At 40.6% G+C, this 17,277-nt stretch overlaps 1 protein-coding gene across 1 annotated transcript; it reads right to left on the bottom strand.

Annotated features, from left to right (window-relative positions):
* Positions 1-348: 348 nt before the first annotated feature.
* Positions 349-15,662, bottom strand: LOC308367914 (GTPase IMAP family member 9-like; the record flags this gene model as incomplete). Its single annotated transcript, XM_080841917.1, has 6 exons — positions 349-356; positions 470-488; positions 7,371-8,038; positions 12,785-12,857; positions 15,202-15,409; positions 15,565-15,662. The coding sequence occupies 6 exons, from the start codon at positions 15,660-15,662 to the stop codon at positions 349-351; spliced, it is 1,074 nt and encodes a 357-aa protein (XP_080698043.1).
* Positions 15,663-17,277: the final 1,615 nt, after the last annotated feature.

The following is a 17,277-nucleotide window of genomic DNA, read 5'->3' on the forward strand; positions in this document are numbered from 1 at the left end:
CCTTGGACTGCCTTTCCTTTATTTAAGTATTTATATCACTTTACACTATTGTGACGGACCGAGCCTCGGTTGCCGTCGAAAATGTGTGGGTTTGGCCCGAAAGCTCAGAGACAGAGTGAGGGTTCAAAACATCAGGTTTATTACTTGTCAAAATCTCTGGAGAACTGCTAGGCCTCTCACTAGGCAGAGGACAAAAAGCAGCAGTCTTTAGGAATATCATCTGCTAGCCTCTAAATGGGGTAGAGGACAATCACGCAGCAGTACAATCTCTATTTAACATATCTGCTAAGCCTCTAAATGGGGTAGAGGACAATCACGCAGCAGTACAATCTCTATTTAAAATATCTGCTAAGCCTCTAAATGGGGAAGAGGACAAAAATCAGCAGTTCACACATAAGGGTCCACATCAATGCACATACCTGACAAAACTTGACTAACTCAACCCAGACAGAGCAATGAACATATATACCTGGCGGCCAGCACCATTTCTATACACAGGGGTAAACACAACAAAACAAACAATACACAATGACAAAACAGACCCTCAAACATAACCATAGTATTCTTCAGTGTTATGCACAACAAAGAAAATAACTAGGTAATACAATAAGCACTTTCTAAGTATATAAAAACACTCTATCAAAGTGGTCTGGCCCAGACCATTCCAGGTGTCCCTTCTGCCAGCCTAGGCAATTAGCAGTCCATGTGGTGGATCCAATTGTAATCAGTAGTATGAGTGTTTGTGTGTGCGGTGTGTGCAAACCATGTCTGTTGGGTGCAATAGTAGTTGAAAAGATGGGGTAGGAGTGTGCGGTTCATGTGCGGTCGTACCACGACCGTCACAACTATCCCCACACACACACAAGCACAGGACTCTTTGCACTATCCACACATGCACAGGAACACTTCTGCACTACTTTCCACTACTTATAGCCCTGTCACATGTAAAGCACATTGTTATATGTATATGTTATATGTAAACACCCCACCCCCATGTGTACATGTTCTCCCTATGTGTATTGTTTTTGTATTTATTGTGATTTTTGTATTTATTGTTATTCATGTTTGTTTGTAAGTGTAAGCTACTGGATGACCTTAATTTCCCTCGGGATCAATAAAGTATCCATCTATCTATCTATCTATCTTGTGAAAACACATCCGCAGGTCATCCTCGATCTGGGCGTGGTATTTAGTTAAGAGTGCAGTCAGTCTTGGAAAGCCTGCCTCGCACAAATATGTCGACACGAAAAGAGCATTTTTAAGGCTAGCTCGCAAAGCTGAGGGTATTCCGTTATCATTGCTACCCAGAATGACGAAAGAGGGGAGGTGTTAAACAGATGATTAAGTCTACTGTCACTCTTCAGCTCAATAAGTTGAACTTGCATGTCTATTGACAGCTCGTCTGCTGAGCAGAGGAATGGATCGCGAACCCAGGCGAATGAACGGTAGTCCTCTTTGAAATAGGACCCATGGCAATTGTATGGGGTTTGCCAAGCTTAGCAATTCTATGAGCAACTTTACATACGGTGCCTCCAAAACTGCTTGGAGACAGTGTTATGCCTGGAGATGGTGTCTTGTTGTTGCTCGAGGCCATCACGTTTACATTTAAAGAAGTCCACAGGCTTCTCTTTCAAATCAGGGTGTTTGGTGTCGAGGTGCCTTTTTAATTTGCATAGCGTCATGCTGTCATTTGCTATCACCTCGACAAACAAAACACACTGAGGACGTTGCTCAATGCCAGTGACGGTAAAACCAAACTGCAAATAGCTTTCGTCATATTTGCGAAGCTTTGGCTTCTCAGCAACTGGCGCAGGGCCATTTTGAGGAATTTGGGGGCCCCAAGCAAAATGGACTTTCAAGGAATTTGGGGGCCCCCCCCACCGCCAATGCCGACACCCCTCACTACACGACCACAGCAAAAGAAACTACAGTTGTACACCTAACCATACCACCCCACCGGCCCAAAGCCTACAGGAACCACAGCATAGACACACTGTTGTGTGTCAAGTTCAAGTGCAACCACACATTATATCAATAAAATATTTCTTAACTGCTTACATTGCATATAGGCTACTGCACAAATAGTATGTTTATTTGAAAATTTGCAAACAACATATAAATAAAGTGCAAACTCTGTATTAAATATAAAATCCAACATAAATAAAAGTACACACACACATATAAAATTAACCTTTAAAAAATGTACAAAATATTTACATCTGCTGTTTGCGAGCCTTGGCTTCAGCAAAGGCAACCACAATGTCCTCCATGTCTAAAGACAGTGAACAGCTGGCGCTAATGTGCACTCGTTTACATGCATAGTTTAAATAGCTGGCGCTAGTTTGTTTACATGCACAGTTTAACCAACCAAGCTATGCTAAAAAAATTTGGCATCTGATCGGACTTCTGTAGACACACGATGAACTTGCTGTAACGTTATATTAGCTAACGTGAGCTAGTGTTGTTTTTTCGAGTGTCATACTAGCATTGACTGCGAGGCAGGTAGCTAACATAAACATTACCAGTGTATTGCATTGCTAGCGTACCTGCTGCTAAATTACACCATAATTTGAACAAGACACATAAAGTCAAAGTCAAAGTCATCTAATTCATCCAATGTAAATGATCACTTACCACTGTCTTGTTTTTTTTTTCTCCTCATCTTGCTTTTTTTGCTTTCGCTTCTGGTATCCAGATGCACAACTCCTTCTCATCTTAACACATTTTTCCGGCAGGAATCACGATTCACGAACCCTGCTGTGGGGGTAGGGGGGGAGGGGCCTGCTGAGGGGGGATTCCCCACTGTGGGGGGCCCCCTAGAGGGGGGATTCCGATAACAGTGTCGCTGCACTTTCCTGCATTGACCATCACAGAATTTAAAGGGACACTCGCACAGTGTTTCGTTGCATTCAATTCATAACCAGTTGGTGTCTCGGGGGGCCCCTGGTCAGCTTGGGGCCCCAAGCAATTGCTAGGCTTGCCTCTCCTGTTCCGACGGGCCTGAACTGGCGCATCGGTCGCCTGACTTTTAGGGAACAGAAACTTCTCCATTGTTGTGTTTGTTTGCTGATACACTGTGCAAAGTGGAGTTAATAATGTTCTTGTCAGTGCTTGTATGTGTGGCTGTGAACGTCTTGTACACGAATAATGGATAAGGCTGTGCTAGGCAATGGTTCCTAACAAAACGAACTCTACACATTGCAGACAGGGACAGCACAAAATAGTCTTCCAATGCTGGTGTTTTATTTGATGCAACACGGTGGATGTTCAAAAAATGTAAAGATAAGGTGTTAAGAAAATCAATGCACACATCACGTACATTAATGTTAGCTTACCAGCTCTCTGCAAGTTATGTTCTGCAAGTACTCAACATGCATTATGGTTAGTTGAGTTAGCTAATCGTGGCTAACGGGCATTCGCTAACGCTTGCTAGTCTAGTGGTGTCAAAAGGATATCTATGGTCTAACCAGCTAGCTATCGACCTGTTAATTATGAAGATTATACTACAACTCTGTATGCTGTTACATTCATTCGCTAACACTTTAGCCTAGTGTCAGATGAATGAACATGTTCATACCCTATGGTCAATCATCTCGCTAACGCTAGCTAGGAAACAATTGTATTAGTGCTCAACAAATAAACTATCTATCTATCTATAGATCAATACTACCTTCACATTTACATTAACATTTAGTCATGAAGCAGACGCTTTTGTCCAAAGTGTCGTACAAGGGAGAGAACAGTCACCAGTTGGATTAGTTATTGCTGTCAGTGTGGTCTCCTTACAATTCCCTTGGTGACCACATATTTGTTGTGTATTACCTATTTGTATTAGCCATTCCATACAATTCCGAAAAAAACAAAAACGTGCAGGAATTATAGGCCTGTAATTATTATGTTATGAATGTGCGTTATTTGAAAAAAAGTCGATGTGTGACTGACTTTAGAACTGTACGCCGCGCCCCCTCACCGGCTTCCCCCTTCTCACCGAGGATCTGTGCACGGCAACTTCTTAGCAGGGGCAACTGCAGCTGCAGGGGGCGCTAATTTGCCAATTCCCCACACAGTGATATGATAGATAATAGAAAAGCGCTTCGTGGCCCAGATGATTTGTTTTAAGTGCTCGTGCCGCCCCTTACGTGACATGAAAAAGTGCCGCCCCGGGCGGCTGCCCGGTTCGCCCGTGCCTAAAACCGCCACTGGGCATGGCAGAAAGGCCTTGGTGTTGGAAGTGTTAAATGTATCTTGTTAGAGTTTGCTGTTGTTTATAAGTCTGTAAGAGAGAGAAGTGTTGTAAGTGATGAGGGTGGGTGTGTGTGTCTTCCACTCTTCCTTCCAGCAGTTCTGCTCTCTCCTTTGCCTGTTATGATGAACATGAACTGAAGACTATTGTGGGCCAGGCCACTGAATGACATCACACACACCTGAGTGCAGTGGCTGACACTGGCCAACGCCCCTCCCCCTTCCCACACACACACACACACACACCTGTTTGTGAGTGTGTGGAGGAACACATTACTGTAAGGTGAAGTAATGTCCAAATAATATTTGTTTTTTCCCCACAAAAACGGAATTGCAACTTTTAAACGCTATTTTGCCCTGTACGACTGCATTTCTTTCACATAAACACAATAACGACCGCAACAATGAACAAACATACACACATACGCAGCCTCCATGACTGAGTGTTCTATGGACACACACTCACACACACCCCCACGTCATCTTCCCAATCACCTGTAAATAATGTTTTCTTAGTCTTCTAATAGTGAATCTAAAATGATATTGCAAAGGTATTGTAACAAATCACGGAAGTGCGTAATATTTGTTATGGCTTTTTATTACAAAATACTAAACATAACTCAGTGTCAAAATGGCACAGGCTTTATGCCCTGGTACAGGTTATCTCGAACAGACAGTGTTACGTCACACACCTGTATAAACTCAGTCCCAACACAGAACAACGCAATGCAATAAGAACAGTTAGGAACATTGTTAGGGAACATCATTGAGCGAAAGTGCATAACACATAGACAAATATGCGCACGCCCAAGGCATTATGGGGTGACTATGCCGGCACGTTACAGTATGTATTAACATAATTGTTAAATGTAGCTATTATGTAGTTATTAAGCATTTTGGTGTATTTGGACAGCCTGACATACTTTTTCTATTCCAAGATGCATAGCTCTTGATTAGTTCAATCATGTCTAATTAAACTGGCTAGCTTGCTTGACCAAAACTAACGTTGTTATGATTACTTAAATTTGTTTTTCATGACACATCAAAAATTACGCAAATTGCGGTACAGATGAACTTAAACTGATGTTTAGACTGAATGGCAATAACAAGTAACGTCACAAGTCACTGTCTAGCTAGTGTTAGTTAGGTAACATTCAATGATAAGGTACATCTTTTCTTCTTAACTCCACTAAAGTCTTAACTCCACTTCACGCATTCATTAACGTTTTCTTTTCTGAAATTCATTCTAGGCTAAAAACAGGATTTACAGTAAATGACAAACATTTTGCAGATGTCTTTACTTTCTTTTGGGAATTCTTCAGAGAACAAAAAAGTGCCTATTGCTCTCTGAAGCAATGGTGGGACTGTGGAAATATCACAATATTTGGACACTTTGTGGGTTTGCAACAGCTAACAGCATCCATTGGAAATGAGGATCATGGTAAAGCTCTCACTGACCACCCTAACTGATTTGTTGGATGTCAAAGTTCAAGGGGCCCTCACACAGAAAAAGCTAAACCTGACACTCCTTTGCAAGATGACTCTTTGCTATCAAAAAAATATAAACATGGTTTACATTGCTGTGATCATTATAGCACACACTCACTGATGTGCAATGAATATTCTTTCAATTCATTTCTATTCATTTGTGTAATTTCTCTGTAGAAGTGGTTGTCCTTCTGGATCAGCTGACACGCGTGGGCAACAACAACAGCTGAAGCATTTCCTGAAACATGAGCTTTCCTGTTGTCTTCTAATCTCCTCCTGCCTTCTTCTATGTTCTTCCTCTATTCTCTTTTGCTCTTCTTGCCTTCTCCTGTCCTAGTCCTGTCGTCTTCTCTCCTCCTCTTGTCTCCTCCTGTCTTCTTCTCTTCTTCTCTCATCTTCATACCTCTCTCCAGTGGCGGCTCCTGAAAAAATTCTCAGGGGGGGCAATTTTTTTGATAATGATTAAGGCGACCTATTCAGTAGGTACATTAAGTTATCCGATTTACTCATACAGCAAAACCTTTTTGTCCACTATTGGCAGCAACCAACAGTAATATCTCCCCTCTTTCTACATAGCTAGAGTAGCAAGATACAAGTGGAACGCTATGGAAGAAAGTTACATTCAGGAGCCTTCATAAGCAAACATGATGTGGCTCCACATTAAATGATCCCACTTTTTCATTATCCACACGTCTCAAATGTTGTATGATGTAACCTAGCTGAACAGGACACATGATATGTCCACTAACAACATAAAGAAGGGGGCAACTTACGTCAAAACCAACGATATTTATTGACTGATCTTGAAAGTATTGGCTTACAAAAGCAAAATAAGTCATCACATAAATCATTATTTAAAGTTAGTTCACACTGTGAAACCTATGAAAAGTGACAGTGGTATAGATACAGACCGCGTTTAGCCACTTCACGACCGCGATTTTCTTTTGTTCCAATTTCCCTCCCTTTGTAGAAAACTGTTGAATGGATACTTTTGGTCTAGGGTTTTTTGGTCAATTTATCTTCAATATTACGCTGACTAAAAAGAAGTTTCTGTCAAAGAGCGGATGAGTTGTTGTGCTGAACAGGTGCCATCTTGACATGCCTTTGTCGAAGCTGTGTGACGTCCTCATTGCATTTTAGCATAGGCTTTTGCGTCGCTTACTTATGACTAGACTTGGAGGGGCGAGCCCTCCCGGAAGCCATAGAGAATGCATTGAGAGCTCTGTTTTATGAAAAAAACGCATTTAACATGGGAGTCAATGGGAGAGGTCTGGGGCGATTTTCATTTCGTCCAAGATCGCCCTGAAGGGGCGGGGCCATTTGAATCACGACTCTAGGCTGACTGAATGACTGTTACCTGATTCGACAAAGACATACAGAGGCATATCAGACGGTCTAGTGGTAGAATCCGACAGAAAAAAAATATGAAATTTACATTTACATGTAGTCGTGCAATTGAATTTATACATCAGGAATTATCATTTTTTATTTTTTTATTTTTTTTATTTTCTTCCTTTTCCCATAGGCAGTGCGTCGCCCCAATCGCCCTTATGGACGAGCCGCCACTGCCTCTCTCTCTGTTCCTCTTTTCGTGTCTCTTCCTGAAGCCTCCATTCTTCTTCCTGTTTCCTTCTCTCCACTTCTTTTTTCCTCTCCTCCTCATGTCTCTTTCTCTCCTCCTCTTCTGTGATTTTACGCTGTGCCTCCTTGTACATGTCATTGGTGTAAAACTCTCCCCCGTTTATTTTTAGCATGCTTACAATCTTCTCAAACAGATGTTTGACCTGTTCTTTATTGCTCATTTCATCATTGTTGAATGACAGATACCTTCCTCCACAGCTGTTATAGATTATATTTATACTCTCGTGCTTTAAGCAGTCCTCTACAGTTTTACCTTTCAGCTGATCTACATGAGTGAACAGTATAATTGTGTACCGTGAAGCATCTTCTCCAAAGTTGTCCTGGATCCATTTTACAGCTTTCTCCTCTTCCCTTGTGAATCTCACTCCCAGTCTGATCACCAGCAGGAACACATGGGGTCCAGGGAGAGACAGTTTGATGCACTGGGCCATCAGTTTCCTCATTTGGTCATCAGTCTTGTTCCTGTCACAGATTCCTGGTGTGTCAATAACTGCAATGTTTCTACCCTCCACTTCCTCACAATGTTTCTCACAGATGTCAGTCACGTGGCTGGGTACATTATTGCTTTCAAACACTTCTCTTCCCAAGATGGTGTTTCCTGTCGCACTTTTTACAGATCCAGTCTTCCCCACCAGCACAATCCTGAGGTCAAGAGGCCATGCAGTCCCTGGAATTCAATGTAAATCATGTATGTTCTAGGAGTTTTTAGGAATCTGTCGGTAGAGTATGGGTGGTAATCAGAAAATGGTTGGTAAGTAAGGAAGTAAAGGAGCAATTATGGTCTCTGATTGGTTATGACCTGTCACCTGAACGGACCTTTATTTCTTCATTGAGTAACGATGTAGATTGCCTGACTTTTAGTGTTGTGTCACGTTTAACGCTGCTGTTCAACATTAATGGCAACTGAATTACGCTTGAGTCGGTGTAATCGCTAACGCGTAATGAACTTCGGTGAAGAGGTGTGTAGTGCCGGAGGTTGTTGGGTCTCATGCTACTCATGCCCATGTGCCAGAGGAAGGACCACTTTATTTACATTAATCGTGAATTTTATCCCCTTAATCCCCCCACATGGATTATATGATTATATTTGTTTTATTCTGTGACAGTCTTCCCATTAGTAACAAGTAATTTGAACCCACCATAGCATAGCCTGCTCTCAAACGCTTCTGGTCAGTATGTAAAACTACGGTTGAGCCCCTAAAATTGTAATGGAATTTAACAGGGTTCATTCATAAATGCTGGATTTAATTGTGTGTTAACTTCTGTCCACTCGCTTATCAATCCATCAGGTACTAATGGAACACATGCATTATTCTAATGAAAATGCATTTTTCAACTGGCAATTGAGTGTACAAATTGGTTATGCAATATGATGATGCATTTTGCAACTGGCAATTCATTTGGCATTCTTTTGATTCAAACGTAAAGGTCAGTACTTGTTTTTACAGTTTTTTTTCAGTCGATTTGGTATATTTCTCTGATCAGAAGTACAATTCTCACAACTGTTTGTTTAACCTCCACATCATCTGGTCTCTTGTGAATATCATTATATCAATTTCTCCTTTTTTGTTCATTCATTATTGTGTGTTTCCTTTCTCTCTCAAGTTTACCTAAAAAGAGGCACAAATGGGAACCATAGCAACATTCTGGTACTGTCTGTAGCCCACACCTTCCCTTGACATATCCCTTAGAACAGGCAATTATTTTCACGTGTACTGCAAACATGGCCATGTCCTCTATAAACTGAAATGTAAAGGAAGGGATCCTTGGTACTGAGGTACTTTTCTTTTCCCTGGATCACTGGTCCGGAACTACAATGCATACTGTTTCAGCAACAGCGTGTTTACGGCTGCGATATCGGTGGTACACTGTTCTATGGTGTCCTCAACATCGTCCACACTGAGTAGTGTAAATGGCGGAGACTATGTTTATCAGGTACATGTCCCTGTGATCCTGATTTTCATTACAATATTTCATATGGTTCACTGTTTTGATATTCTCTCTCGGCCAACCTGTGCTTTAACGAATCCTGGGGGCATGGCTGGCCCCAGCAATGTTGTTGCCCTAGCCAAGACTTTACATTGCCGACCCCCCATACCACACTAAGCTTTACCTGCATTTGTTGATACTGATTCCATTTTCATTTTGAAACCATTTCTATCTCATTTTAGAGCTTCTGATTTGTATTGAAGAATGTAATTAATATGATTGATACATCTATGTTAGTACTACTTTTAACAGGCTGACTGCTTGGAGGTGGACAGTCAAGCGTTAATAAAGGTGAACGGAAGATTACTCTATCCTTCGCAACAGTTTTCTTAAATAAGGGAATTGGAACATGAGATTCAGTTGTCTGCTCCTTGTTTAGAAAAACATCTTTTTGTATGACATTTTCATGTAAGTTATTTCAATAACATGTAGCATGATGCAAACGAGGAAGTGTTCAGAGGGCTTAGCATTTTCCTGGCTACTGCATCGGTCTGCTATATGGCCAAGCAAAGATGGCAATTAGCTTATGTATGCTAGCTTGTAACTAGTGATGCACCGATCGCACTATTTTACAAACCGATACGAGTACGAGTATTTTTACTTGCCAATACCGAGTACCGATACCGATACTCCTTAAATTGGGTCTCTATGAAAGTGCAATTCATTTGGAGGCAGATTTTATTTTATCCTCTGCAGATTATGTCAAGCCTATAGTACACAATTAACAGAAGGCTATCCCAAGCCAAGTTTTCTGGTTTTAACAAAAAAAGAGCATTGAAAGAGGCAGTATCAACACATTAGACAAAATGCAAATATAACCAGATAAAGGTTAACAACACAGTCTGCTTAACAAAAAGTGAACAGAACTATGACTGGATTAGCACATAAGCACATTTCAATTACAAAAGGATCAAAAGAGTCTCCTGCTCAAGTACACAAACAATCACTTAACCTACTTGGCACTATAAGTCTTTCTCTCTACCTCTCTCTCTGACTGTGTGCGTACGTGTGCGTTTTTTTCTTTTGCAAGCTGTCAGATTAAGATTGGCTTCTTTGGTCTTTCGCCACTAGCTTTAGTGAACTTTGTGTACTTAGCACTATGGTGCGTCTTTAGATGTTTAATAAAAGTGCTTGTGTTAAACAAAGTACTTACCTTTCCACCCCTCAACACCGTAGCAGTGCAGATCTTACACTGTGCCACTGTGCCTCCTGTCGTCTTCATTTACCTTGATCTGAGCCCAAATCGCCGTTAAGGCAGCACAACGGAATTGCTAGTCTATAACAAGATGCCAGCGGCTAAATGTAGTGAAACCTGTTGACATTTACATACTTTGACACTATGACAAACTTTCCTAACAAAGGCAGACATCAAGCAAGTGCAACAGAAGACAAAACAAGAGGGTGAATAAGGTACTTACTAGTAGGGCAGAGACTGGTAGGACAACAAATCACATTTTGTGTCCGCATAGCCCAACCAGTTTGATGTAGTGAAATACTGTGAAAGTGCAGTGTTGGGAAAGTTCACTTTCTACATGAACTAGTTCAGTTCACAGTTCACACATTTTTTTAAATGTATTAGTTCAGTTTATAGTTCATAATTCAAATGTTTTAACCAATTTCACAGCTCCAAACATTTTCAATATGCGAGCTATATTTTTTCTAAAATCTCTATCCGTCTGCAATACTGCTCTCAGCCTCTACGCAATTTCGGCGCTCTCACACACCCTGTACACGCTGGATACAGGACTGCTATGTTCAATGAACACGTTCAGGCGCAACACTGGGTATCGGTACTTGGTATCGGCAATTCAAAAACGAGTATGAGTACAGGTATTTTAACAAAGTATCGGCCCCATACCCGATACTGGTATCGGTATCGGTGCATCCCTACTTGTAACTATTACCATCTTATTTGACACGGTGTAAAAGTTAGATTAGCATGACGATTGTGTGTTGAGTCTTCTTAAAAATTCGGTATACAAGTCAGTTGAGTATTACGCTGTATAACTTCGAGGAATGCATTTTTTTTTACCTATCGTCTAAAAGTCAGGCAATCAACACCGTTTCTCAACGAAAAAGTAAAGATCCTCTTATTAGCCAATCAAACGTATCGTGTATTTTCGTTCTGGTCTGTTGACAGGTCTTAACCAATCATAGATCATAATTACTGACTTACTTCCTTACTTACCACCCAATGTCTGGTTAACACCCATCCTCTACCGACTGAATTAATGAATGTGGAATGTCAGCTATTGCACTGCAGGGGGTGGATGTCAATTAGACCAAATATACATGAATGCTCAAATAAACCTGAATGCATGAGATAGAAAAGAACCCAGCCCCAACCTGAAATGAATGAGTGAGGGACATGGTGAAGGAGAGACAAACAGAGAGAGTATGATTAAGTTAAGTTGAAAGGCAGAGAAGAGGCAGTAGCAGAAAGGGAGAAGAAAGAGGGAAGAAACCTTATGATGATCTTACTGGGACTCTCAAGTCAAGACATCGCACAGCATAACATACATAATTTAACATATAAGTACTCTGCTCATACTCTAGTTTAGTTCATACTCACTTTTGTTTTCCTTTGCTGCCATCATGTGGTGATTAGAATCAAGAACAAGATTCAGATGTAATCTGTGTGGGATGCACTCCGAATGCGTTTGTTTATTTTTTCCTGCAGTCCCATAAAAAAAGACTATGGTATGAATATGACCCAGTAAGTATTAACAAATGATAGTATTTAATTTTCTACTATATATTGGAAGACTCAGTCATGGATTTGTCAGTCATTTCCAGGTTTACCACCATTGTGAGACAGAGCTTGAGCTCCACTCACCCAGAGCTTCGCCTCAAGATTATCTGCCTGTCTCTTAAAGGACACGGTCTTATATACATAATGTTTAGGGGTGCAACCATCTATTCAAATAGGCCATGGCTTCAGACTCTCTGTCCTGACCCGGAGGGGGAAGGGATTTCTCACCTCCGTTCCCAGGTCAAATCAAAAGAGTCTCACCCAGGAATGCTTACATGCTAATAAAAGTAACATTTATACTAGGTACAAATAAGATGGAAATATTGACTATGGCATATCATTAATACCTATGAATATCAAATAACCGGTCCCTTCACAACAAACAAGGCTGACTGCAGTCAGTTTTTTTTTTGCACCAACGACTCACAACAACACACACATGTTATATATGGAGGCGACACAGGACACACTTAAGCAAAGACTCCCCACTGAATTGACTAGGCCCCTACCTAAGTCAGCTCCTTTGCCCCCTGGCTTGTTCAGCTCAAGAATTGACTAGCCCTCTGCCTGCTAGCGCTCAGCATGGATCATCTCCTGGTCTGGTTAGCCCCTGGCTTGCTTTGCATGAAGCAAGTCCTGAGCCGGGGGTGTTTTGGCTCCTGATTCTCCTACCTGTCCACCAGAATGGTTCCACCTTCGTCACTGACCTCCAGTCCAACTTCTGGAGCAGTCCTGCCTTTCCACCCTGCCACAGGACCACCCTGACACACATGTCCACTCTGAATATATTTTTTCAGATCTCTCTGACTGGTCAGCAAAATCAACTGTCTTGCTATGGGACTGTTTTTGGAATGTCTGTTGTCACTTTTATTATCAAAGTGTTATTCAATTATTAAATAAAAGTGTTATTAAATTATTAAATAACAAATTATCTTTGGATGACATAAAACTAAATAAATCTCTTATGAATTCAGCTCTGAATTATATTATCTCATCTGAATGGCAACAAATGTTGTATGAATGCAAAAGGTAAAGAGTAAATTAAGATCTTACTCACATGTTGGGTTGTTATTGTTATTTTCATCTGCATCTAAACCAAAATGTTATTATAATTAAATGTCAGGTTACTGTGATCTGCAAAAAGTGTGTACAATTATGGTCTGATGTTTGAAATATCCTTCTTTATAAAATGTATTCACAAATGAGTCCAACCCCTACGAAGACCAAACAGGCAAACAAAAGTTGGTTTGAGTCTCCATATATGATCATGCTTAACTTCACATCTCCTATATCAGTTTTCCAAATGTTCTGAACAGTGATGTGGGTGACCAATCCTATAAACATTAAGAGGGGAATCAGTTTTGACTTCAGGAATTCAGGAAAACTATTATTGTGGTTATTGCTGGATTCGTACACAAAACAACAATGGAAGATGAAAGTCATAAGTAATTCCATCCAAAAAATTCAACATAGAATAGTTCAGGAAATAAAAACACACAATGTACTATTTTTCCAGATGCTTATGGTATGCTTACAATCGGAGGCATGAGGATCTCGTGTTACCAGCAGACATCAACTCAAGTAAAATCTATAAAAACATACTGTTGTTGTTAATTAGGAGCTGTAAAATATAATATTCCATGGCACTCACATATAGTTAGTAGTAATAGCTGAACTTTATCTCAAGAGGAATTTAAATTATATCATGCTGATGACAATGCTCTCAAACTGTGTTACAAGTGTTAATCAATTAATGGTAGTTTTGGGAAAGGAGCTGATTTCACATACTTAACACTTAACACTGGTCTGCACGTTTAACTCCATAATTTTGTCTGTTGCTTAGATTAGGTTGATAATGCGTTTTAAAAGAAGATAACTGCATATTATGGTGATGGGACAGGATTGAATCGAACATGAGAGAGTATATTTCTGTGGCCTGATGTTTTTCTGTGCCCCCCCCCCCCCCCCCCCCCCGAACAAGTCTCTCAAGTCTCACATTACTTAACAAAGTATGCTTCCCAAACTCACCACTTTAAAAAAAAAAAGAGAACATTTTTATCTTCTGAACATTCAGCTATCTGGCTTTGAATCTGGAAAGGTTTTAATTCTTAAAATATTAAGATACATAGAAATATTTCATAATTTTCATAATTAAACTTTGTTTCGGTGAACATATCGGTCTGATCCGTTATGTTCAGTGACATTTTGTCTGCTACTGATATTACTGGTAAGACACTTTGGATTAAAGCTTCTACTGTTTGATTACTGTAAATGTAATACTGACAAATGTATTATTATTATTACGTACATTGGTTTTCCTCTCAAGTAGAGGAATTTTAAAGAGAAAATATAGCTAAAGGTAAATAAATTATAAAACATAAATGCATTACCTATATACTACTTATAATTGATATTTACTTTGTGATTTTAAAAACTGTAGATAGTCAAGTTATATCACCTTCCATTAACCTCATATGCTTTCTTATAACCTAAATTAAATTAGTTGAAAAGTACCTTTAACTTTAAACAAAAGGATGAATGCTCACCTGTGTTTAATTAATGTGGTCTGTGAAGAGGTGCTCAGGTGCTTTCATGCAGACAGTGTTTTGAGATCGGGAGACACATTTACATTTTTATCCTTTTCTGATCTTTCAACTTGTTTGGACTTTTCTTCTTCACACAAAGATGCTTCCAAGCAATGTTATATCCCCCCCACAGACAAACATACACACACACACACACCCCTTCCCCACGCCCCTGTCACAAGACCCAACAAATCTTTCCCAATGTGCAAACAACATCTCTTAAGATACAGTTACAGTTCTACTGGAACTTCCAGACAATTTCACATAGTTTGGCTACTAGAACTCACATATTTGCATTGGCTTGCCTGTCAAGCAGAGGATCTGTAAAGAGAAATTATAGCATAACTTTCATTTTCTAGGTTCTGTCACCAAGTTAGAGGAGGGAAATGGTTAGAAACACATGGGAGACTATGAATATGGGCAGCATATGCTTTCTTATAACCTAACTGAAATTAGTTGAAAAGTACATACCTTATACTTTAAAAAATCTAAACATAGACACACTATCTCATGGAAAACATTTAGCTCAGACACGTTCCTCAGGGCCACGTCAGGGGGTGGGCACTTTCTGGAGCTCCGGCGTCTGCAGAGAGGGCACCGCTGTTCCTTCTCCCCCTGCTCCCTCCAGCTCCCCTCCAGGCACGAGCGGCAGAAGCTGTGACCGCAGGAGAGAAGCACCGGGTCCTGGAAGAGGTCCAGGCGCCATTGCAACCTGTTGGACAAACATGAATCCAGAAATTTGTGTGAGTGTGTGTGTTTGTGGGTGTATGAGTTAGCGATGTCACGAGAACCGATACTCACGATACCTTTCGGTAATAAAATAACAAAACACTGACGATACCCATTTTTTTGAAGCACCGTAAGTACCGTGAGCGCCGGTGCCAGCTTTTAGAATCGGTGCTGCGCTTCTTCTGGAACTGACGGGGGCAGTATACGCTTCGGCGTTCCAGTCGAAGTTTTGACATGTTTTTCACATGTAGATCTGCTATTTACTATTGTAAACGATGAATCTAGTGGAGGCGGCCAGGTGTGAAGTGTTGCCAGACTGGAAATGGCAACACTTCACACCTGGAGGATCATTTTGGAGGATACTTATCTTATCTGGCAACACTGGGAAGGCGGTCGACCAATGAGAGCACGTGCAAAAAGGTGGAATGTAAGGGAGATACCCTTTCCAAAAGACGTAATATTAGTTGTGAAACACCCAGAGAAACACATATATCCAACGAGGCTAACTTCTGGACGCTTTTGGAATCCCTGCCGGACGCATTTATTAGGTCTCGAAAAGAGGACATGCTACCGTGTTCTTCAGACCAAGGGAGGTAGTACTTTCAATTTAGCAAAGCACCTGAAAGACAGTCATCTGTATTTGTTTAAAGAAGGATAGTTCTGATTCATATTAACAACATCCTAATAATGCAGTTTTTCAGTTTTTTAAATCTGTCATACGTTACAGCAGGGCTCTCAAGTTTTGAAGAACGGCAAGAGTGACATATCACCCCGGGCCACACCCTGGCCCCATTCTGCCCTGCCCGCCCCAATGCCGCCCGCCCTGCGTCCCCCGTAACAATAAAAAATACATTACTGAGCAGTATTATGTCCATGTCATGGGTGAATGTCTATACTGTATATGCCATAGTCATAGAATTGGAACATTGTAGTCAACCTTATGCATTTAAATGTACCTTGAACTCTTGCACACTCCTCTCTGCAGTCACTGGCAAGTAAAAGTTTTTGACTGTGCTGGTTGACTTCAGTGCCTGCTGTTTGGCCTGATGCCCCTTACTGCCTATTTGCCTTGTCACATCCCGTACACCTTGATGGGCACAGGAGTTCTCTTGGCGGCAGATAGAGCACCAGTAATATGAGCTTGTGCTTCCTACAGTAATACATGGACATTTAGAGGTCTATTCACTATTAAAAGAGGTCTTGTAGGTGGCTGCTCCTGGGACTTTGCTCCCTTTTGTTCTAGCCGTCTCTTCCACCATCTCCTCCTCTAATGTGTGTACCTTCTCTGGGCCTAATCTGGCCTTTTTAGGGGGCTTTCCTCTTTGGGGGAAGGACAGGATGCTCATTTGTTTTTTAGCTGACATCTTTGAAAGACAGTTGCAATGATGAATGCATCCATGGCCAGGATATTTATAACATGCTAGTATGCCTAATGAGCTTGCGAGTCACAACTTCACCAAACCTGAAGTAGCTTCGGAAATCTGAATAGAATGTTCAAGCAAACACATTTACAAAAAATAATGCCCATAACATCATTAAATATTAAGGGCTTTCTAATATTCATTCGCAATCCAGATATATATATATATTTTGAATAGGCCTACTCAAATTTATTATAGCCTATTAACGAAGTTCGGAGTCAGAGCTATAGTGAAAAGCAGTGTTGGGCAAGTTACTGAAAATTAGTACTTAGTTACAGTTACTAGTTACTTTTTTTAAAGGTAATTGAATTACTTCACCAGTTACTGTATATCAAAAGTAATTAGTTACTAGGGAAAGTAACTTTTACGTTACTTTTATATCTGGGTTTAATGTAATGAATATGAACACTACTGAACAGTCAAACACAAT

The sequence above is a fragment of the Sprattus sprattus genome, assembly GCF_963457725.1.
Source record: "Sprattus sprattus genome assembly, chromosome: 1".
NCBI classification, from domain to species: Eukaryota; Metazoa; Chordata; class Actinopteri; order Clupeiformes; family Clupeidae; genus Sprattus; species Sprattus sprattus.